The 23648-nt window shown below is 46.2% G+C and overlaps 1 protein-coding gene across 1 annotated transcript in view; it reads left to right on the forward strand.

Annotated features, from left to right (window-relative positions):
• The window catches only part of SLC7A5 (solute carrier family 7 (amino acid transporter light chain, L system), member 5), a 43464-nt gene that overhangs the window by 1488 nt on the left and 18328 nt on the right, over window positions 1-23648 (forward strand). Inside the window, exons 2-3 of the mRNA XM_009323047.1 lie at window positions 1-357; window positions 13954-14079. Coding sequence (XP_009321322.1) covers window positions 1-357; window positions 13954-14079 — 483 coding nt within the window. The remainder of the gene's footprint in view (window positions 358-13953; window positions 14080-23648) is intronic.

Genomic DNA, 23648 nt, shown 5'->3' on the forward strand with positions numbered 1-23648 from the left:
GCACCATCATCGGCTCCGGCATCTTCGTCACCCCTACCGGCGTGCTGCGGGAGGCCGGCTCGCCGGGGCTGTCGCTGGTGGTGTGGGCCGTCTGCGGGGCCTTCTCCATCGTGGGTGCCCTCTGCTACGCTGAGCTGGGCACCACCATCACCAAGTCCGGCGGGGACTATGCCTACATGCTGGAGGTGTACGGCTCCCTGCCCGCCTTCCTCAAGCTCTGGATAGAGCTGCTCATCATCCGGCCCTCCTCGCAGTACATCGTGGCTCTGGTCTTCGCCACCTACCTGCTCAAGCCCATCTTCCCCACCTGCCCGGTGCCCGACGAGGCTGCCAAGCTGGTGGCCTGTCTCTGTGTCCGTAAGTACCCACAGACCCTCTCCAGGTGCCTGCTGTCCTGCTACCCCACGTGGCTCCCCACTCACCGTCGCCTTCCCCAAAAAGTCAGCCCAAACAGCTAGCTGCCTTGAGCCTATCGCTGTGTAGGAGATGCACCATCTCTCCTGTGCTAAACTGGCTCCATACTGTTTTTTTGGGGTTGTTTTGAACAGCGTGAGTAGGAAATGTGGCCCCATCCCAAATAAATTGAGCAAAAAATTCCCAAACCGCCAGTTACAGGCTAGCAAGCTTCTCTGATTTCTGGCAATGCGGCGAGCAGCATGCAATAAATGCAACGTGCATTTTGGCTGTGCGCTGGGATGGGATTTCTCATGCCCTCCCACGGGAGCGTGTTCGGGCAGGGTAAAATCCCCTTGCAACCCTGCAGTGCTGAGGTGCAGCCCATGTATCAGCTATGCAGACACAGGTTAGGATAACGTGCGGTTGGGAAATTATCTGTCAGGAGCAACTGGTGCTGAACGTGGCCTGTGCTGCAGTGCCTGGCTGTTTTCAGCACCAGTTTTGAGATGAGGTGTTTCTCAGCTCTGTGTGCACTGATACTATGCTTGAAGCCCGTTCGGGTTTTTTTTGCTAGCGAGCATTATATCTCTGTGATGAATTTAGGACCACTGATGTCTGCCATGGCACACAAATCTCTCTCTCCTCCTGCAGTTTTTATTCTCTCTCTGGTATTTTGAGGTCTGCGGTTTTGCCAGTGAAGCCCCATTTTCCATTCCTCCGGTGACTGCAAAGTCACCCCATGCAAATTCCTCATTCTTTAAATACAGGACCATTTTCTGCCTCTCTCTCCTCATTTCCTAGTCAGTCTGTGTTCCACTCCACTGGTAGTTCTTGTGCCATTGTGAAGGTGTATATTGGGAAAGGGTATAATTTTTTGTGAGGGCTTTATAAAGCATTTATTTGTTGTACAAAGTTATAGTCAGGTGATCTTTTTATTTTTTCGTTTTGAGGTTGTGAAGAGAAGTCTGCTTGTTTGTGCTGTCCAAAGGGAGATTGTGTTAGATTCCTTCACCCTCTGAGATTCGCAGGCATTCAAAAGTTGAAGCACGTGGTTGTTATGGGAAGATATATTGACTGTAAACGCCTTCATACACAAACTGACCCGAGTCTTTGGTAGATACGTTACACGGCTAGCTAGTAGATATAATAAGATAAATAACAGGCAGGGCAGCAAATTTTACTTTTTTTGGGCAAGATTGAAACTTACTCATTCCCCTGATAATTTTTTAGGAACATAAGGGCAGGTAGACAGGCATGTGGACCTTCCATCCAAGTTTTTAACAAAGTGGAGTGCATATATTAAGGAAATATAGTCGCCCAACTAAGAAAGCTGTAGCAGGGTTAGAAAATAGTTCTGCTGATGGGTTTCTTGCCCCAAGTAGGGCCTTGTGAAAGAGCTGTTTTTAGAGCTTTCCTGCCGTCTGCAGTATGGTTTCCTCAGTGACATGGAGAAAAGGGGCATGCGTGCACGTGGCATTCACATTTTTTGCTGAGAAGCTAACAGAATCAGAGCATTGATTAGATGGATTTTCTTACTGTTTTGTGTCAAAGTTTTGCTGTGCAAGAACATATTGTAGTTGACAAAGCCTCTGAGAACATGTTTCTAATAATAAGTAACTTTTCATCTGCAGGTTTGTTCCAAAATAGGTGGGATGAGGTGTCTCTGTTCCCATTTTACTGATCAGAAAACTAATACGGGGGTGAAGTAGACTTGCCCGTGGTGAGATCTGTTCAGTGCCAGGGTGGATTGCAGCATGAAATGCCTTGATGCCAGGTCTCATTCCCACTTACGCTTCTCCAATAAGTAATATAAGTGTCTCTAACTTTCTTTTGCTAGTACTTAGTAGTTTTCCTGAAGCAGAATTTATTCTTGAACCTTTATCTTGAAATGCCAAGGAAAGAGTTGCTAGTTCTACAAATCTGCGTCATTTCCATGTGTTTCTTCTTTAAACTTTATTCCCCCCCACACCGCTGGCTACTATTTTGTTTATGCTTTGGGTTAAATTTTTGTTTGTCTCCTTTGCTACAAAAGGTTAGTTCCTCATGCGTTGCCTTCAGCAAGTTAGTTTTCTGCAACTTTGATTTTTGGAGTTAGTTTTTCTACTGTCTAGTGCCAAAACCACATCATGAACTAGGAACAATAAATGAAGTAAATCTGGTCCAAGGACTTAGCGAGTCACACAAAACTTCTGTGGACTAACAAGCGGCTTTGTTACATGGTTGTTCCAAACATACCCCGACCCAGTGAGATACTCTTTTTTTTCCAAGAGCCCTAGGGTAGGAAAAATGGCCTATTTGTGCATACGCTCTAGAGCATACGTTAACGAGTTACCTCAAAGAGGGGAAGAACAGTTTAGGAAGCAATAGGGGAATTTGGGGCCCCGGGCTGGAATACAGTTGACTTATTATGTAGCCAAAACCCAGCCGTCTAGAACAGTACCAGCTGTATTCTTTGCAAAGTTTGTATCTCGACATAAAATGCAATTGACTGCATGGTTTCTACTAAGAGGAGAAATAACAAAAGTTATTTGTTTCCACTTTGAGTGTTACTGATGTTGAACAGTTGAATAAATAATGTGTTGTTCAGTATTTGCCACCATGAAGTACAGATATTGAATTTCTAGGCATTAAGATAATCTGAATAAATCACAGTCTTGAAAGAAAGAAAAAATAGTTGGAATAGGGAATTTTGTTCCCCTTAAGGTGCTGAGGAAAACAAGGTGGGTGGTAAGTAGAATTTAGCTACAAATAGGTATTTTCTGCTATCAAGATTGTAATCTACAGACAGTTGGTACGCAAGACTACTTCTTCCATAAGACAACATGAATGCTTATTGTGGTTGCCAAATAAAAGTGTGGGAATTCACTACAGGGAAGTCTTCCCATAGCAAGATGCATCAAGCTGTTCATCATTAGTGTGGCTTATTTGATGTTCACAGCGAAACAGCCAGTGCTCCGTAGTTGTAAGAATTTGCAGGTAGTTTGGCTTAATGCTTTTGAGGCTGCGGGTTACTTAGGTAACTCATAAACTGCATGTTATTTTATCTGTGAGATTGGCTGGCTGATACTTTTAGGACTGATAAATCATGCAAGCAAATGCTAAGGGATAAAAAACCATAAGGTCCACCTGGTATCCAAGCATTTTTTGAACGGAAAAAGTTGACGTTCGTGAAACTGAGGATTTGTGCATATGCGTGAAAGCCCAACAGTTTTTTGAGATCACCCCAAACGTGATCTCATCTAAACCGCTTTTACCCCTTCTTCAGGGGATGGAGGGACAGTTACTAGGTCCTGACTTTTCATATTTGATGACATCTACATTACAGTATCAGTGTTGTACATGGCAAAGAATTGAACTACTAAGAATTGTACTCTGTGTTTCAGGTGCACGTTTGAGGCTATGTAGATAAATGAAAATCCATTATATTTGTTGGTGGTTTCTCTTTTTTTCTCTTGAGAAGGCATCACAGTGGAATGTACATTTGCACTGCACTTCCAACATACATGTATCTTTTTCTGCAACTTTCTCTAATTTATTTTCACTTTTAATTAAAAAAATACACACTTTTTAACTGAATATTTAGGTAGCAAGTGTAGTTTTGAAAGAACTTGTTTATATATGTTGCAGGACCATCTTCACGTAGCAGAAGGAGGATCATGTAAAACTGTTTAATCCTGTCTTTTTTACCCGTTGAAGAGGTGGTGTCCAGGTAATGGCCCGAACAGTGACATGGAACAGCATCCGACTGAAAGTGCATTTCTGGTATCTTACAGTGATAGCAGGTCACATTCGCTTTTACAGCTGGCTGCCACTTGTGTTACATTTCTTAAATTTGAACTGATAAATCTTAACAAAAATCATTAAAAAATGCACAGAGCACAACCTAATACACAGCGTACGTTCTAGAGGTGGCTCAAGGATGGAAAGTTTCAACTTATCCAGTTAAAGATAACACGCATATTTCTTATTTCCACCTGTTAATTTGCAGATTCCCTACATGTGAGAGGTCTTTGAGTTGTGGTACAGTAAATTCCCTGTTGATAAGGGAGACGGGGGATAATGCTGCTTCCAGACCTGAGCTGGTTCTTGCTTGGTGTTTCACAGGTGCCTGAACTGTTCTTGCTACACACATCCTTAGATGCAGCCTGCCACCCCCCCCGTGTGCTACATAACAGGTTATTCTAGAATTTACTTATTTCTTGACAATATAGTCTGCTCCAGAGAAGCTTGAGAAACCCTGCCAGTTACATATAATTTTACTCTTGATCGTCAATGTCAAATCAGTGATTTGATTGTTAGCTTCTGAAGCCTTTTATCACTTGTTAATTATATATGCTAATCTGGCACTAATAACTCCAATATTGCTGCAGCAATATCTGCTACTTCCAAGGCTACAGTACTTTAATGTTCTTCAAAATTTCTTTAGACTTCCTTTGCTGCTTCTGAAATACTATTCTGGGCACTCCTCCTGCAAGCATGGAATTCCAGTAAAATGATCACATATTTCTCATTCGTCTCTTTTGTTATGAACAGCCTAATAGTGGAAGAATTAGTAGCAGTCAGCACAGAGTTGAGCCATATCTAAGAGCATATGTCATATGGAAGCGTAAGTGCCTGACACCCTTCTGAGTACATTGTGAGTTAGAGGAGGAGAATGGTATCAAATCCAGGGTTTGGCAAAAGTGTATAAACACATGCCTTGAATGCTTGCCAAATTATAGCCGTAGTCCATAAGGGAATATTCAGTGTCAGCATTTCAATGAGAAATCGCATATGTTGAAAGCAGGAACGTCTTTATTTAGTATTAAGGTTTTACTTTAAATCTGACAGTTTGGCTGCTTGACCAGCTGTTGAAAGTGAAGCTATGGGTAGATTTTGAACTCATCAGGTATTAGATGGCAAGCAAGGCAAGCACAAAATACATCTTAGGCTTGTCAGTTTAAGATGGGTTTATTCTGCAGCGTTGCTACTTGGAATTAATCTGCCAGGACAAGCAGGGTGTGAAGCTTTGAAGACTGACTTTTTTTTTTTTTCTCCTCCAGAAAGGTGGATTAAATGACTAAGCTGTATCAGTAAATATGTACTTGTTTGATCAGAGTGGAAGGAAGGGGTCTTTGTAGAATCCCTGCTGTATGGCTAATGTTGCAAGACTGAGGTTGCTTTTTTAAATCCTCATTTAATTAGAGAGAGTAGCATTAATGAAAATAGCCTCTAACACTAGCAGGACTTTCCTGAAATGGATGAAGGTTTGGAGGACTCTTGAAACACAGCAAGCAACTACTGCATTTCTTGGCACCCCTCTTGGATCTCACAACAAATGTCCCGTTAAATTTTAGTGTATTTGAGTCATTTACTTTACCACTGAGATCCTTCAGAGTCTTCCTCTTCTGACATGAACAAATTGGGAAGGCTTTTTCAGAGAAACTGTCCGTGGTCAGTCTAATTCAAAGCAACATCACTAGGTATTTCAAGTATTCCAATAGTCTCATGGTCCCAGTGTCAGATATGGCCAATAGGTCAAATGCAACGGATGAGAATGCAGGGCTGAATTCCAACCCTCTGCATGGCATAGGTGGCATGATTCGGACTAAAACCTGCCTGGAATTTTTCGTGACGTTCATGCCCCAGGATTTAGCACTCAACGCTGAAGGTCAGCCACCTTCCTGTGGATTTGTGGAACCTAACTCAGTACAACTATGGGAAGGGGTTTCTGTATCGGTGCAGCATCATTGTGGGCCAGGTAAGATGCCATGTTTGCAGGTCCAATAGCTGACCGTCTGGCAAGGATGGTGATATGTCTGTGGGGCTTAATGTGCCCGTAAAATATCAGTAAGTGTTGTTTGCTGTTAGGAAGATATTACATACGAGGTGGGCATGGTGGAAAAGGTGTTTAGCTTCTGATAGTTATAGGGTCCTTTTAATTTGCTGGGAATGGAAGAAATATACCTCTTTCTCCCATTGCATATATATGTTGTTTGTCTCCCATTTATGTGTTTGTCTCCCATACGTATGTTGTTTGTCTCCCATTGCGTATATATGTTGTTTGTCTATATTTTGTTTGTCTTCCTGTGGTAAAATGACCTGTTTTGTGTAATTGCTGCATCATGTAATCTAGAAACTTTGACAGTAAAAAGACAAGCTTCTTTCTAAGGAGACAAAATAGTAACTCCTGCCACTAGCTAGGAGTTAGCTCCCTTAGCATTAATAAATTCTTTGTAGTTTTTCATGTGCCGCACAATTTGAATAGTGTAAACTGTATCACTGTTATTACGGTACCTTGGTACCAAAGCGATAGGTGCATTTATATAGGCTTGAGATCCAGCCTCTGCAGTATCTGCAAACTGAAATTCTTCACTGAGCTCTTCCTCGGGCAGTCTTGGTGCCGCCTTTTGGCCCTGACTGCGCTGCGCTGGTTGGCACAGCTCTTGAGAGAGCGGTGGCAAGTAAGTGCTTGTTAATTTATTCTTGCAGAATTCTGGAAACTTGGGGGTGTGGATGCTTCTGGGAGCTGTGCTACATGGTGGAATGCTGGCATCATCCCGCTTTGCACTAACTTTTCTGGCTCCCAGCTCCGAGCCTGTTTTCAGCACCAGGGGCTTCTTGGAATTGAAAGCCAGCGGAGAGATGGAGTTGTGACACATTCAGGGTGCCTGCGGCCATTTTTTGGAGACATCCAGAGTTCATGGTCTCAGTTAGGGGGTGGGTCTGGAGATGATGCCTCTTCTTAAACTGTAGTGGTAGGGCAGCCTTTGCCTTCTCCTTTCACCATGTGCCCATCCCCTGATTCCTCAGCATTGCTGTTTTGGGAAGAAAAATAAAAAGGAAACTGTAAACTCCTGCCAGGTATTTTTATTATTATAAGTTGATTTTAATATAGACACATTTGGTCTGGGGCCAAGTGCTCCTTTCCAACAGCCTCATGTGCCACTAAGTGTTTCCATTCTACAGACTGATTGCCCTGGCTGTTAAGTTTCTCTGGGGACTTGTCCTTGAAGAAATATCTGCAAAGGTTTTCCTTCTGCTTTTTCTCTTTACCACCTTGCAGGGCACAAGTCTTCACTCAATATCTATCGAGTTGAAATTTCCCTAACCATTTTCTGCGTATGTCCTTGTGCGTATGTCTCGTGTTAGATTGTGCTATTAGAAATAGACACCTGAGACTATGTGAAGACCCTGTGGCATCACAGCCACCTCAATATAAAGTGGGTGTTTTTTGGCCTTAGTGAATAGCTAAGGCATTGATGTCCCCATGGTGTAAACCACTGTAGTCAGTATAGCATAATTCCTTGTTTGTACTATGTGGAGTAACTCACTATTTTTGATGTGTCTAACCTCTTGTGGGCTTAGGCAGCAGTTCCCTTTAAAGCATTTGGACCGTTTTGTGTCTGTGCCATCTGCTGCTGTCATCCCTGCGGTTTGTTTCTTGGTGGCCATGGGCTCAGCTTGTCTTGTCTGTGTTTGAAACCTGGTTGCACCATCTTTGGTAGAAGAGAAAACTGCTTGTCCATCATCTGCACATTATGAAGAGTGAAAGGAGCAGCCTTTGCTGTAGGACGGGGCAATGGGAAGGAGCCGAGAACTGTTCTGTAAGTAATTGTGAGGAGAAAATCAACATCATCCAGTGGCAGGTGGTAAATGGAAGCATCGTCTTACAGTTGTAAGGGCTAAGCGCTTTGGAAATGTGTGAGTTGCAAACGGGAATCATTGCACGATTCATCCTCTGCGTGCGGACAGTGTTACAGTCCCTGTTTTCCTGGTGGGGAAGCTGAGGTGGAGGATTTCCCTTCATTCTTCCCCTTTCTTTCCACAAGTTCCCTACTCTACTTGTGCATTTTCATTCTGGTCCAGTAATACCACGAATAGGAATCCATGGGTAACTTGCAGCAAGTTAATTGAGTTTACTTCTTTGAAGCGAGCTACTTACACACATTTATCCTTGTTATAGAGGTGTATACTGAATTATAATAGGAAGCGCTACAGGTCAAGACCAGGGAAACCTATAGAAGATTAAATAAAGGATAAAAGTGACATTGTGCAAGACTCCCAAGGTATGTAACCTCACACACAGCATGAATGCAGCTGTGCCAGTACCTCAAGAATTCCTACACCCATTTAAGAAATGTTTCACCTGAAAAGCTGCTAAAGGTCTTGGGTTGAGCAAACTCCCATCTCCCCATCAGCAAGTTACATACGGTGCTGGAATTTTATCCTTTTTTCCCCTGTGAATGAGGACGAGTGTGCGGAGCTGTGGATCGGCTGCTTGTTTGCTTTTTTTCGGAACAGAGCCTCCCTGAGCGCTCTCTTTATTCCCATCTCCGATCCATGGCCCCGTTCCATTACCCCGGAAAAGCTGCAGCCCTACCTTTTTCTATGGGATAGTTGCCAAGAGTGTTGCATCATAAATGCCAAGCCCCAGTTTACCTGTGTTAGGGCTCCATTCACACACTGCTTTGGGCAGAACCACATGCCTGCAGGGCAGCTTTACTACATCCTGCCTTTCCTTTGTAGACACAGGAGCTGTTGTTATATGTAGTGTATTCGTCATGGACTTGTAGTATGGGGGGATTGTCATGATCCCTTTCTATGTCTGCTTTGTAGGGATTTATTCTTGTTGTCATCTAGAAATCATGTTTGGGAGGGATCTTGGAACTTGAGTTCAAAGGAATATGCCCGTAAATGTGAATTGTGGGGGGGTGCAAGGTTCTGGGTCCTATGTTGGATTAGTCAGTTTATCCTTGGTTCCTGTCGGTAATGGGGAAATTACCTGACTCCGCAGGGGAGTGCCAGGTTAAGTGACGTGCCTGAAGCCAGCTGGGACTACTAGGACAGAGTAAATAATTGAAGCTGGACCCGCTGTTGTCTTTACAAAGCCAAACTTCTCTTTGAAAGCCTCTGGATTCCCCTGTTAGGAGTGGCTGGAGTATCTTGAAATGAAGCTCACACTCAGCTAGGCTAGAGCAGTCACCAAGAAGAGATGAAGGGGTGAACAGCACCTTGTGATGAGCGTGTTCTCTCTGCAGCAGTCAAAAACCAGTATCTTCCCTACTTCTGCCAGATGTAATAAGTAAATAAAGAAAACTACCCCCTCTTACAACTGCAATCACTGCAGCTTTCTAGCTCCTATTATCCCAACTACGTAAAGCCTTTGGAGAGGGGCTGCTGGATCAGACAGGCTGTGTCACGTCAGGTTGTGCTGAAATCCTTATTCCTAGAATGATTCCCGAGAACGGCGCCGATGGCTCACGCTAAAGGTTTGCCTCACTGCATAGCTGGCTTCTGACAGTGGCCAGCGGCTGTAGTCTTAGGAAAGGCGCTGCAGAAATTAGGGCAGTGCCATCTGATCTTTCCCTGCATTGTATCGTTGCCCTGATTTATAGTAAGGCTGTGGCTGTGCAGCTTTCCCCCGTTCTTCATGTGGAGCAGTTCATCCGAGGTGAACGGAGCAGTGCCAGGAGGAGTCCCACAGCCCCTGCTTCGCAGGGTAGCATCTCGGATCAAAGGAATAAAACTTTCTGCTTTAAGAAACCCTAGCCCTCTGGTCTCCTGAGAAGTTGAGCAGCCACTGGAATTCATCTTGGGAGTTTTACTGAAAAAGTACTCGGTCTCTCTTTTCGTCTCGGTGTCTGTAGGATTCTTTCTGGTGGGTGAGACTGGGGTTTTTTTAGCCCTTCCCATGTTGAAAGCATTCAAGTGTAGTAACTCCACCACACTCCTTTAGGAAAGACAAATATTATTACATGGTGGGAAAAGCAAAGCAGAGAGATTGTGACTTGAAGGGCTCTGAATCACGACTGGCATGGAAGAAGCTCTCGGCCCTGTTCCGAGTCTCTGGCCCTAAGTGTTTTCTTATTTTTACAGAGCCTGTTTGTCTGGCACCGATACGTTTTTAAGGGCTGAATACAGACACTTCCGTTGCTTTTCAGTTTTGGACTGTGTAGAAAGCTTTTGCCTTTTATGTACACCACTGCCGTCCCACGGTCTGTCCAGCAGACTCCGTACAGAACCACAAGATGAAAAACGGCCCCGAGTAAGTCAGTATTTAATGTGGAGGCTGAAGCAGCTATTGTCAAAGAAACAGAATGCCTAAATGGGGAAGGGAATGTCACTGTCACACCTCTAAGGGCTGTCTTCGCTAATGGGAAAAGTGTGCTTTTAGATGTGTTAGCTCATCCTTTAAATATCCCTCTGTAAACAAGGAGAGTTTTATTTTTAGCATAATCGCTGGTCGAAGTGAATCCTGGATCCTCGGTTCCCTCCCCGTCCTCCTCGTTAGGATTCACCAGAGGTGTTTTTAGTAGATGAGTTGCGGTCTGTGTTACTTCTTTTCTTTTCTCCCCCTCACCACCCCGTGTAGCACAGACATACTGTAAGTTGACCTTGCTAACCTTAATTTTCTCCTCCCCTGTATATCTGGACAATGTCTCTTTTAGCATACTGATTGGAGCAGATATATCACAACCTTGCTGCAAGGTGACAGAGCTGTGACCCTGCAGACCACCAATAGTGCTGGTGTGCTGCTTGATGCTGAAAAGCACAAGGGGTTAAATTTGGGGGAGGTGGTGTGGCAGGTTTGTCAGTGCGGTTCCTCACCACTTGCTTTCGGCCGTGTGCCCAAGCAGGTCAGCCAAAGCCCAGCTCGTGCTGTCCTGTGACCTGTGCGAGAGCCTGCAGGGGTGTCCTTCCCAGTGAAGTCAGCTCTGGGTCATTTCGGTCTCAGCCACTCCAAGTGCCTGGACACCCCCAAAGTGCCAAAGGGGATTGAAAGACAAGATACAGAAAAAAGTGAATCTGAAATTCCTTATTTACTTCTGCCTTTCATTCTTGTAGGATGTATTGGATCACGTGCTTTTCTTTGCGAAGACGTCCAATTCTTTCATTTCTCCAAACTTTAAATGCTTTTGTGTTAAGATGACCCTAGATCCTAGGGGTTTCGTGGGGGGCAGGGGAGCCAATGATCCTGAAAGCAGGCATCGTATTCTGGGACGTGCAGTCTGCTGCACTGGGACTGGCTTTGCTCTTCCCTGCCTAAAGATCCCCTACAAGCAGCCTTTAGCTGAGCAATATGTGGACATTTAAATCCTCTCAGCCTGATGCATATCGCTGTTGTGCTGTGGCTGTAGCGGGCTCTCAGACCCCTGTGAATGAATGATGCAACTCGTATCCCTTCTTGCCTCCGTGTGCTCTGAGTCACCGGGAAATCCTGTCACTCTCTGCGCTCGCTCGAGCGGGAACACGAAGTCTAATCATTGCTGTCAGACCCGGATACTGCAGTCCCTGAAGACAGGGCTCTCTGAAGCCAGTCCGTGGGTACATCTGAGCCCGTCTGTGCCCATACGTTCCAGGAAGGCTATTCCCAGCTCTGGCGTGGGCTCTGTGTGCGTTTCCCTGACCTCTTACCAATGCAGTTGCTTTCTCACAGGCAGGGCAGGATACAGGGTGGCAGTGAGCCACTAAGACCCTTTCAAGTGTCCAAATACTCCTTCCTCCTCCCATGGTTTTATTTCTCAGTGTGCAGTTTATTGTGCTCTTGCTGGGAGGCAGGGTGTGAGGCTGCGGGAACGTGCCTTTGCTCCAGGCTGATGAGATGTGAGCAGCTCTGGTGCGTGGTCCTGCCTCAAGCCAGAGAGCAAAGGCAGGCACTGCCGATCCTGTGCAACCATCTCATGTTGGAAGTGAGGTCGTGAATACATGGTGTGCTGGTGCCTGCGTCCTTTGTGTGCATGTGTGTGCTCAGGGTACACGCAGCTGGGTACCGGTCTGTAGCTGGGAGGTAACCCTGCTTCAGAGTAGGAGTGTGTTGTGGTTTTCCCTGTGATGCTCAGCATGTGTTGAGGGTCTTAAGGCACTGAGTGCTCTTGCTGGGCAGTAACCAAGCCATCCGACTACTGGTATTTCTGCCTCCCACCTTTATCCATCGTCTTCCCTGCTCTGTCCTGAAGGACCCCGTGCGGCTCAGCCCCATGAGGACAGGCTTGTGGCCGGAGACTCCACCAGCAATCTTCTGGAGACGTTGGTGACCTGACGGAGGTGCTGCTGAGCCCCCTCGTATCTCTGGGGGTTTGGTTGAGGCTGAAGTACCTACATGAAATGCTCTGGGCTTTAAACTGTGAGTGCAGAGACAGCCCATAACCTGCATCCGAGCTGAATGTTTTGGGGAGCAGCTGTTTGGCTCTGGTCGAGGCAGTGGGGTCCTGTGAAAATGAGCTGCAGGATGTGGCAAAGAGCCTTTGCCACGAGGGCAGAGCCCAGCCTGGAAAGCATCCCGCAGGGAAAAGCCTCCAGCTCAAGAAGAAAGGTTGAGATCAGCTCCTCCCCGAGCTGCTCGGTGACCGGTTGGCTCCGAGGGCTGCGGACAAGCTGGTGTGGAGGGCAGTGAGGAGTGGCTCGGTGCAAGGGAGATGAGGAGGGAGGGAGGGCATCCAGCACGTGGGGACTGTCATTCTTTGCGTGACATTTGCCCGTCTCTATAACAAGCAACAGGCTCTGGGGAGCGGGGAGTGAGCAGGGCACGAAAATAGTAAGTGATTTGGAAGAGCAGTAAAGGTTTTAGCCATTATTTTCTCTGAAGCAGGTGAAACTTGGCCAGTCAGCAGCTTTGTGGCTTTAGACAAGCCCTACTTCACGCTGTCCCTCGCCTGGTAGGAGTGCCATGCTGAACAGGCTGAATTAGTGGCAGAAGTGGGTGATACAGAGGAGGGTGATGGGAGAACAGGGCAAAAAGAGTAGGAAATTAGGCTTTGTTAGTTGCCTTAACGACAGAGCAAGTTGTAGGTGGTGGGAGCTTCTGGTCAAGCAAAGTGCTGCATGAGGAAGGCAGTGCAATCAAGTGTAAGAGCAGCCACAGCAAATTTGAGCCGTTGCTGGGCTCTGTGCAGCCCTCTCTTCCATCACTGCGGTCTGCGGCCCTGGTGAGCACCTCTGAAAGCCTGCACGACCGTCCTCGGCACCACTGGTCGAGCGGGTCAAACAGAGGATGAGGGTTTCCTTAGATCCGGCTTCTCTTCCCGTCTGCGCCGCTGACCTGCAGGCGTTGTTTGTCTCATAGCTTGCCGAATGGGTCAGGACAGGGACGTCTCTTCCTTTATGCAGTGGGCAGCGTGGTGTGGCCTCGATAGCCTTTTAGGTGCTATTGTTATACAAATAACTATATAGCAGCTCTGGAAGTTTGTCCTGACATTTCTATGATGTTTTCATGCAACAGCATCATTAAATTGGATCGACTTAACAGGGATTGTAGCCAAGCACTTTGACGCTAATGGTTGCAGTAACCACTTTTATTTCTATGCCCTCAGAAGTTGTACTTTCCAATGCAGCAGGGCAGTTCCTTGTCCCAAGGAGTGTGTGCACCACTCAAACCACCTGTGCCCAAATAGAAAGACAGAATAGAGAAGTGCGTGGCTGCAGAGCCTTGCTTTTGAAACGTTTCTATTTTAGGAAGAGACTCTTTGTGTTTGCTTAAGTTTTAACAAAAAGCAAATGCCAATGTGTTGTAATTTTTTCTGCATTTTAAGTGTTTCACTGAAAACTGATGTTTCTCCTCTTGTCCGTTTCCCTTAGTGCTCCTCACAGCAGTGAACTGTTACAGCGTGAAAGCTGCTACTCGTGTTCAGGATGCCTTTGCTGCGGCAAAACTGCTGGCACTGGCTCTGATCATCATTCTTGGCTTCGTGCAGCTTGCAAAGGGTGAGTACGTTTCCTTTTTCTTCTGCAGGTGCTGTGCAGTTAGAGCGGAATCTGGGAATTAGGGACAAAGCCCAGGGGTCCTAACCCAAACATCTCAGAGCTAGCAGAAATGCTTTTGTACTCTCGCATGCTTGGGTGATATTTCCGGCTCGCGCTTTGCAAAGGGCTGAGTGCTCTCGTGCATTTTATTTGCGAGATTTCCTATGTACCTTGCTGAAGTTATGCTGGATTTCGTGCTACTGGAACCCAGCATATACCACCCAAGGTCTTTTCCATTTAATTCAGTCACTGTGCAGCCTCTCCCTTTGAGATTGCAGAGCTGCCCAGTCTACACGGATTGAAAATTTTGGTGCTGTGACTCTCAAAATCTTTTCTGTAACTGGTGGCTGGTCGCGGCCATTTGTTAGTAGAGAAGTATCTGTGCAAACCGAACCCCAGTAATTTTCATTCTTTCACAAACTGCCCCTGTACGTTCCCCTTCTTCCCGCTTCAGGTGTGGAATAGCTTGATTGAGTCCATGGGGTCACACAGGGACGCCTGGGTCAGGCAAGGCTGCAGAAACCGCATGATGAACAGTGGTATCAGGGCTCTCAGCTGGCACTAGCATGCATGTCTGTCAACTAGCATCTAAAAAAGAAGATAAAAGTGGGAAGATAAATTTTCTGGTGTTTTTGCTTGTTTTCTTCATGCACACTTAAAATCCTCTCAAACTTAGGGAGATATTTTTTCCCAAACCCATCTGATTAACTAACCCACACAGATAAGCTTTACTGTGTGCTTTTTTGTGCGAGTTTTGTGCAACTAAATTTTTCTTAGGGAACAGTACATGCCCTGTTTGTTAAATGTGGATAAAAATCTATAGATAGTCCCGCCTGTCTCTGAACTGGGAAGTGTGTGTGTGTGTACGTTTGTGTGTGCACGTGGGTCTTTATAATTCCTGTCTCAGCAATGGGAGCCAGTGCTGTCTTTGCAGAATTTCTTGCTTTATCAGAGGTTTTATTTTCTTCCACCTCAGCGCCTGCGCTCAACAGGAACATTGTTTGAGGCTTATCACAAAATATACGTCCTTTCTCTTCATAACTCCCTAGGCTGCTTTGCTGAACTTTTTTTTTCTCTCTTAGAAGGAAAAAGATAAGCAAACATAGATCTCTGACAGTTCTTTAACATTTTATCAATAAAAGGTCTTCACAATTGTTTTCTGCTTGCAGGTAATAATCTTAATTTGCTTCTTCAGAATCGCCTTCCCTCCCTCTGTACTGTTCTTCTGTTCTTTTGTTGAGGGTGAATCACTTTCTGCCCTGGTTCCTCAGGTATAAATACATGATATTTCCATTGACTTACATCTGTAACCAATAAGAGATTTCAGTCTCGTGTACAAAAAACTCCATCCTATACTCTTCTGTCTCAGAAGCTTTTTACCTCCTGTGAAGCCTATTACAGTTTCAAGTTTTTGGTAGGTCTGGAGAGGTACAGCTACGACTTGCGTGCATCTCGCAGTACAGCTCATTTCATGTGACATTTAGTTTCCTGCTAAACCACCTGGCCGCTTCAGACAGAGTGAAAGGTAACAAGATCAGAAGCAATAGTTAGATGACGACATCTGAAGGCAAAGACCTTTTCTTCCTGTCTGTGCACACAACACTCGGCATAAAGCAAGCTGGTTCAGGGTGGGAACCTTGGCATCTACAGAGGATGCTCCTCACAAAGCCCGCGTTTACACCTTGTCCTAAGTGGCACATTAAGTGGCTTGTCCGAGTTCCTATTTTACTACATGCTGCCTGGGCTTCTGCCTGTGGTCTAACATGGATTTTATTAATCTCCTTATGGAAGTTGCAAGCTCTCTGGTAAGTCCTTAAGAATGTGCAAGCTGCTTTCATATGCCCTTCCTGGCTTCCACATACAGTTTGCAACTTTCTCAACTTTTCTTTAAATCATTCCAGGCAACTTGATGCTTGCATGTAACAGAAACACATCAAGATACTGTCTTTTTTCTTATTTTTTCTTCAAGGAAAGCATACTAGCATCACTTAAAGCACACTGAAAATGGGAAAGCGCTGCACTGTTCTCCATCTTCGTTGGGACAAGAAATGATGGGTGCAAGCTGTGAGGCAAGGGAAATTTAAATTGGCCATTACAAAAACACTTTTAACTGTAATGCAGAGCTCAAGTAAATTGTCCAGGGTGGCTGTCTCACTGGAGATTCACAAGAACAGGTTAATAAACACCTCTCGGGAATGGTTGAACCTGCCTTGGAGCAGGGAGAGAAACCTGGTGCACCTGGAAGCCGCAGTGCCTGTGCTCTCTGGGGCTGCGCTGTGCGTTAGTAGTACAGTGCAGAGCTGCTGGATCTTCTCCAGGCGAAATACTATAGGGCCAGTCTTTCAAAGCGCTGACGCTTTTAAATGGGTCGCTTTTTTCTAAAAGCCTGTTTAACCTCTGAGTAGGTGGGTGATCCCGAGTCCCATACATAGCCACAGTGCCATGCCTTTGCTGCTCCTCTGTGTGCCCTTGTTTTCTTTTATACCAGTTCCAACGCTCTTTGGACAAAGAGGACTCTCACCAGCTCAGTAAATTCAGTCCCAAGCCGGCAGCTATTACTGGGGTGAAATACACGCCAAGTTGATTTGTCTGGGGCTGCAGTTTCAGCGGTGAAGGGGTTGTGTGTTCCCATGACATTCTGGGTACTGCCCGAGCAGTGCTGATTAACTTGCTTTAATGGTTCCTGTCCCATTGCTGGTTTATGTTTACAGTATCCATAAACAGAGAAGAGGAGTAATACCACAGTTTCTCGCTCAAATGTGGGAACTTCCGAGACTTCACAGAAGTATGTCTTTCTCTGTATTGAACTCCCGCCTTCAGCTTTTGGCTGTTTTTCTTTTTATCCTTTCATTGGATATTTTCATTATTTTCAGAAAAACATAACGTCTCAAGACAAAGAAATATGTGGCAATATTACCACACAGAAAATAGCGTTTCCTTGTGATCTTTCTGTGGACAGCTGTTTTACATCCCTTCTTTCATGCAACTTCAAAAGGAGGGTAGAAGTTGGTTTCCTACTTAGACAGCCTTTCAGCTACTTGAAAGCTGACCCACTTGGGATGCAATTATTTTACTAATACAAAGTTACACTTTTAAAAGCCTTTGTGGGGCTGGAGTTGTGTTGCTTTACAAGTTCGGTGTCCTGGACTTGGTATATTGGTGTGTAAAACCTTATATATGGACCCCCAACTGTCCAGCCCACCAGTCTGTAGCACTTAAATAGTATAAATAACTTATAGCATAGGCAGGATCGGGATTTTTTCACTCCAGTGTTATAAAAACTAGGCTTATTTTTGGTTCTGCTGTTTAACCAGCTCTCACAAATTGCTTTCTGTCCAGCCACCTCTGGGTATTTTTTGGCCGTATTCTTGACCCGGTGAGCGGGATGCCTGGGACTAGATCGTGCAGCCTGTTTGGACGGTGGCTGTGCAGGTGTAAGGGACGTTTTCTGCACTGCGTGTGACACAGAGGACTGTGATTAGGTCTGCAGCCATGCTCTTCATACCCGATCACCCTGCACCTCACAGTGCCTTAAAAACTAACCTAGGCAGGAAAACATAAGAAAATTTTCTGCTAATCTTTAAGGACACACTCATGCTTTTTACACGTGAGGAAATTCAGGAAAGGTTTTGATGTCAAAAAATTCTAAAAACACATATCACAGACGTGTTTCAGATATATTCCTTTCTGTTGTTGATGTCCTAGGGTTTCTTAAACGTTTGCCTGCCCTTGGGCAGCTCAAGCAGCGAGGTGCCATTCCTGGCTGCTGCGCGTTCGGAGAGTGCCGCGATGCTGGGCTCCAGCCCTCGCTGCGATTCCTCACCAGCAGTTCTGCTTAAGAAAAAGCATTGAGCATTTGGGACTTGGGGAAATAGAATCTAACACTCATTTTAGTGAATTATTTTTATCAAACTTATTGTCCCTTTTTCCTCTTAATGCCTGATTTCTGATCTTAAATTTCTCATCTGCGGTGCCACAAGTGCCTGTTTGATGGCAGCAGCATTATTTTAAGTCCCTTCATTGGGTTTGTCAGAGACCAGCATCTGCTGAACAAGCACGGAGTGAATTAAGGACAGAGTAGGCAGGTTTAACTCCAGACATTTGCCATGGAAAACTTAGACTAGGCAGAGTTTTGGTTTTAATCTTGTTTTTTCTTTAAATAGATGTGTACAGTATCAGCCAGCACTGGCACCCCCCACCCCAGTATCGTTTGCTCTTTGTAAAAAGGCATTTAGAGGTGTAGTTGTGGCTGGCAAATTCTGAACTCGATACGGGAGGGTTTCTGAAAGCGCTGAAATGAAAATTCAAACCTTCAGTTGTTAATGTGTGCTTATCATGTCTGTGCAGCCTTCTAAAAATATCATCTAAGTACTCCAGGTGCAAAGCAACATCTTGGCACTGTGGGTGTGCATGCATATCTGGGTACTACTTTCATTTATCGAATCCCTTTGTCTTCTGCTAGAAAACGCCCATTTGGTCTCTGTCTGTCTCTGTGAGGGTTATTTTGCTAGTTCCCTGTCCAAACTTTTTTCTTTGCCTTTTTTTTTTTGTGAAAAATCCTGTGATTAAGAAAGACCTGAGGGAGGGGAAGTTTACTCACTCTTCCTTTCCTCCCAGATTTTCTTCTCTGCTGCCAGTGGCAACGTCAGTTGAGTGTCCCAAAAAAGCCAGATACGGAGTGAGACCGGGGGGCTGAGCTGATGAGCCCTGCAAGCAGCAAAGGCGAGGATACGGCTGTAAGCGTGGGGAGGGCAGGGCAGGGCTGCTCTGGAGAGGTCCTGCTGACATGGCAGGAAAACTTGATTTCATGACTGGTCACTAAAATCTCAGGCTCCCTCAGGTCTCAAAGCACAATGGCACACAGATAGTAAGAGAAGACAAGAGTGGTCATTGTCTGAATTGTCTTGGGTTTGTACCTACACTTAATCAGCTCGGCTATCCAGAGATGGATAAGCACTTAGCATAGCTAAAGAAATCTGCCACAAATTTTCCTTTGACCCGGTCTCATCTCTCGTGTCCATAGCGTGAACCCAAGAGAGAACCTGATCAGCAGGTCAATGTTTAGGAGTTTGTTTTCAATTTACTTCTTTTTTTTTTAATTATTTCCTGCCACGTCAGTCGTGACCTGCTTTTTTGCTGAGGGTAGATGCAGCAATGCCTTTGTGCGCGCTGTGTGGTGTTGTACGCAGCAGGGTAGCCGTTGCACTGGTGTCTATGCCCGGAGCAACCGGCTCACCCAAGGGACTGGCTCTAGGACACGACCTGGGACATGAGAATCTACTGATGGTGGAGCTGTAGGTGTCTGAGATGAGTTTGGAGCTCAAAGCCAAACCAGATGGGTGTTCACCCAGCCAGGCCATGACTAACTCGCGCTGTAGATCCTCTTTGGCAGACAGGAGGCAAAGCCTATGGATAATAAACTTCCTTCAAGCTTTTCAGTGTGTCCCTGCAAGTTGGGTCTGAGGCTCGTGCACAAAAGGTTGCAAGAAGAGCGTGCCCTGCAGCTGCCCGTGCTGTTTCTTGTTACACTGGCATTCAGAAATGCCACTACAACATGATTTTCCAGCAGTAAGCTTTGAAGGAAAGCTATTGTGCTTCTCTTACTCCCCGTCTTGTTCACGGAGCACACGGAGGGTGGAAGACTATACCGAAGGAGAGCACAAACAAGGAAGCTGGGAAAGCTGCCAGCATCCTGCACCTCTAAATCACATCAACCACATGTTGGAGGTTAATCAAGCATCTTAACGCTGGAGAGTTGATACAACACAATTATGTTTTATGGGCCTCTCGCTCTCTAATCTTTGATTTCTTCTGCCAAAGGCAAATGCAAATGCTGAGGCCAGGTGGGCATGGCAGGTTAGCATGCTATCCAGCTTGCCTGCTCTGGTTTGGAGTGAGCAGTGGTTCATTTCTGCTCAGACAATTTTTTTCTTGCCCTCTCTGCCCAGCAAATTTTTGGCAATTGTAGATTCGAGGATAGAGTTCAGCGTGCTGGGGCTTTTGCATTTTACAAGTGCAAAGTTGCCTGTCCAAAAATAAATAAAATGCTTTTAATAACAACAACAACAAAACCCCAAATACAGAAGCAGTCGGTCAGTGACCTGTGCTTCTGGTTACGATCACCGTGAGTTGGAGTGGCTGTGTATGCACACGCTGGAAGCTTGGCCTTTAATGATGATGTGAACTGTTGTTTGTTTAACATTGCGTACGGAGGCTCATAGCCGCATTAACTCTTCAGGGTGGAAATGTGCCTTGACAGCTGAAAAGCTGCTTTATCCAAGGAGTTGTGGATTGTAGCATGTTGCTCGTTTTTGGTATCCTGAATGAACTGCCAAATGCTAAGCTGGATCAAGGTAGGTGCCTTGCATTGGAGGCTGAGGAGCACATCTCAGACTTGCCACAGGGGACCCTGCTCACCGCTGTTGTGGGCTGAGTGGGTTTTAAGGCAGCTGACGTGAGAGGCTCTGTTGGCTTCTCATTTTTCCAAGTGCAGCTATCCCAGCAATGCAGACATACTTAACTAGAGAGCAGCTAATACTTTGGTATTTTCTTCTTTGCATCTCTGTCTGGGTCGCTTCTCTCTGTCTCTCTAAAGTCTTTGGTTGCAGCAGAAGCAGTCTTTCATGCCTAAGGTGTATCAGTGCAGTCGATAGCTCTGTGTGTGTGTGTGTATATGTGTGTGTGTATACGTGTGCTTTTGCCTGCATTTTATATTGATCCTTTCCCACAGCTTCCAGCTGCTGGGCTGAAATTAATGGCCTTGCCTGTGGTGCTAGAGGTGTGGGTGACAGGCAGGAGGATCTGCCCTCCCCAGATGTTCTCGGCTCTCCTGCACGTCAAGCTGGTTGGCTCTGGTTAGCCCCTCCAGAGCCCGGTCAGGTGGCTCATTCTTGTTTGTCATTCTCGATCACAAGTTTCTATGGATGTGGACTGAACCTGTTGTGCAGATATGAAAAGAAAAAAACAAGCTTATGGAAGTGGCTGGAAACCCACTGGGTGGTTTGTTTAGGGTTTGCACCTTGCTGTTAATCTGCCCTGATAGGGACAGACATGGGGGCATGTAGGACACACCTTTCCATGCTGTGCTAAGGATCAAAGGGACCCTGTTCATCCAGGGTTTCTGCACTGCCTCTGTGCTTTCTGGCTCCCGGAGGAGGCACGGCGTTTTGCGTGCCGTGCATCGCTCCAGGGCTCGTGCCGCTGCTTCTGGGTCTGCTTCTTTATTTCTTGCCAGCAGACACGAAGGTTGTGAAAATCGGGAGCTGTTTGCTTAGGAGGAGGAGGGTAAAAGGTTTTTTGGTGATACGAGCAGGATGCAGAGGATGTGGGAAAGGTAACAAAATGCTTTCTGGCCCACGTAGTGTCCTGGTGGACGATTGCAAAATGAGTTGTGAAGCTTGAGTAGTGTGTGGGGTGGAGTGAATCCAGGAGCCCAGACCCTTGGCTTCACCCTGAAGGAGCAATAATATTGACAAAGCTTCCCAGCACTGGGAGGAGAGAGGAACTTTTCCATAAAACAGAAGGAAGTCATTGAAATGAGGGGAAGTGTCATAGCCTGTCCACAGCTGGTGGTGAGAACCAAGAGCTCCAGCTCCTCCTTGGATGCCCTCTCTGCTAGTCCAAGGTTTCTGGTGGTGTCTTTCACACCCATAAACTCGTCTGCTATGGGACCCAAGTTTAATAGCTACTGTTCAAAACTGCTTAATGCAAAGCTGTCTGCAGAGTGGCAGCGATCAGAGAGGAGCAAACAGCTTATGTGGCTACCGAGCGTGTGTTTCCTGGGGAGCCATGAGCTGCCAAAGAGATGCTCTCGTAACCCTGGCCCCTGTGTGTTTCTTGCCGTCTTGTTTTTCTGACTCAGTCGATTGAACTCTCGCTGCTTTTCTCAGGAAATGGCTCAACAGTTGAGTGGATCTTCTCCTCTGGGGTTTTTCATATATACAACACATTTCTCCCTGGCTCAGTTTCCTCCATGAGCGAGATGCGCTGAGGGCCCCCCCCTTCTCTTGCTGAGCTCTCTAGATGGCTCTGTTCCCTCTCCTTGCTGTTTAGGCAAGTTAAAAATATTTAATTATCATTAAATGCTTTCTGCAAGAGAAGATTGCTGTGCTATTAAAACCGGAATGGACATGACTGGGGAGCAAATGAACATTTTCAAAGAAAGGGTCTGAACATGCAGCGCATGGACCTGAAATAGGTCCCTCCCGCAGAAAGGCCCCAGGTGACCCATCGTTTGCTGGCGCAATTACCAGAGTCTTGGCAGCTGGCAAGATCAGCAAATGGGGTTTATGTCAGAGCTTGTTACCTTAATTTGGTTAATTGTAGAGCAGAGTGCAGTTGAACAGCCAGTTCAAACCAGGTTTCAGATCACCAGGGTGCCAGGCATGGGCAGGGCATTGCCTAGAGAGCAGCCGCGGCTGCATGGGCTGGGGGGGACGGGGGGAGCCGGGAGGGTAGGCAGAGCACGCCTTTGCCCGGGATGCTCTCGCTTATGGACCTCTCGCTCCATGGGAGCAGTCAAGGCCGTGCTTGGCAGCCTCACCTGCAGATTTGTAACCCTTGATTTCATCCAGAGTCTGCAATTCAAACCTCCGAAGTCTGGAGGCTTGAATTGTACATTGAGGCTTGAAAGGTGCAGAGTGTCTGGAACTGAGGTTCATACCTCTGTTTCGAACAGCAGGCCCTAATGAGCGTTTGTATTAGAGGAAGGAGGTAAGAATGACCGTGCTGGACCATCTACCCTGTATCCCCAGCCTCCAGCTGGGGCCAATAGCAAGCATCAGTGGGTAAATGTAAGAACAAGGGGGACGCGTGGTGCCTCCTGGACGCTTTCTCAGCCTTCAGTGCACCTCTGGGTCTTCTGCACCAGAGGAAGTATCTTTGCGTGATGGATTACAAACAGAGAAGGACTGGTGGGAGATGAGGTGGTCGGAGGCCGTCTTGGACTTAGCGACCATGAAATGGTAGAATTCTCGATTCTGGGCAAGGTAAGGAGGGGGGCCAGCAAAACCGCAACCGTGGACTTCCAGAGGGCGGACTTTGGCCTGTTCAGGACGCTGGTTGAGAGAGTCCCTTGGGAGACCATCCTGAAGGGCAAAGGGGTCCAGGAAGGCTGGACGATCTTCAGGAATGAAGTCTTAAAGGCGCAGGAGCAGGCTGTCCTGTAAGAAGAACGGGCGGGGAAGACGACTGGCCTGGCTGAACGGGGAGCTCTTGCTGGGAGTCAGGAAAAAAAGGAGAGTTTATCGCTTGTGGAAGAAGGGGCAGGCGACTCAAGAAGAGTACAGGGATCTCGTTAGGTCGTGCAGAGAGGAAATGAGAAAGGCAAAAGCCCAGCTAGAACGCAACCTGGCCGCTGTCGTTAAAGACAACAAAAAAAGTTTTTACAAATATATTAATGACAAGAAGAGAGCCAGGGAGAATCTCCATCCTTTATTGGATGCGGGGGAGAACATTGTCACCGAGGATGAGGAAAAGGCTGAGGTACTTAATGCCTTCTTTGCCTCAGTCTTTAGCAATCAGACTAGTTA

Source organism: Pygoscelis adeliae, unplaced genomic scaffold (assembly GCF_000699105.1).
Source record: "Pygoscelis adeliae isolate BGI_AS28 unplaced genomic scaffold, ASM69910v1 Scaffold414, whole genome shotgun sequence".
Taxonomy (NCBI): domain Eukaryota; kingdom Metazoa; phylum Chordata; class Aves; order Sphenisciformes; family Spheniscidae; genus Pygoscelis; species Pygoscelis adeliae.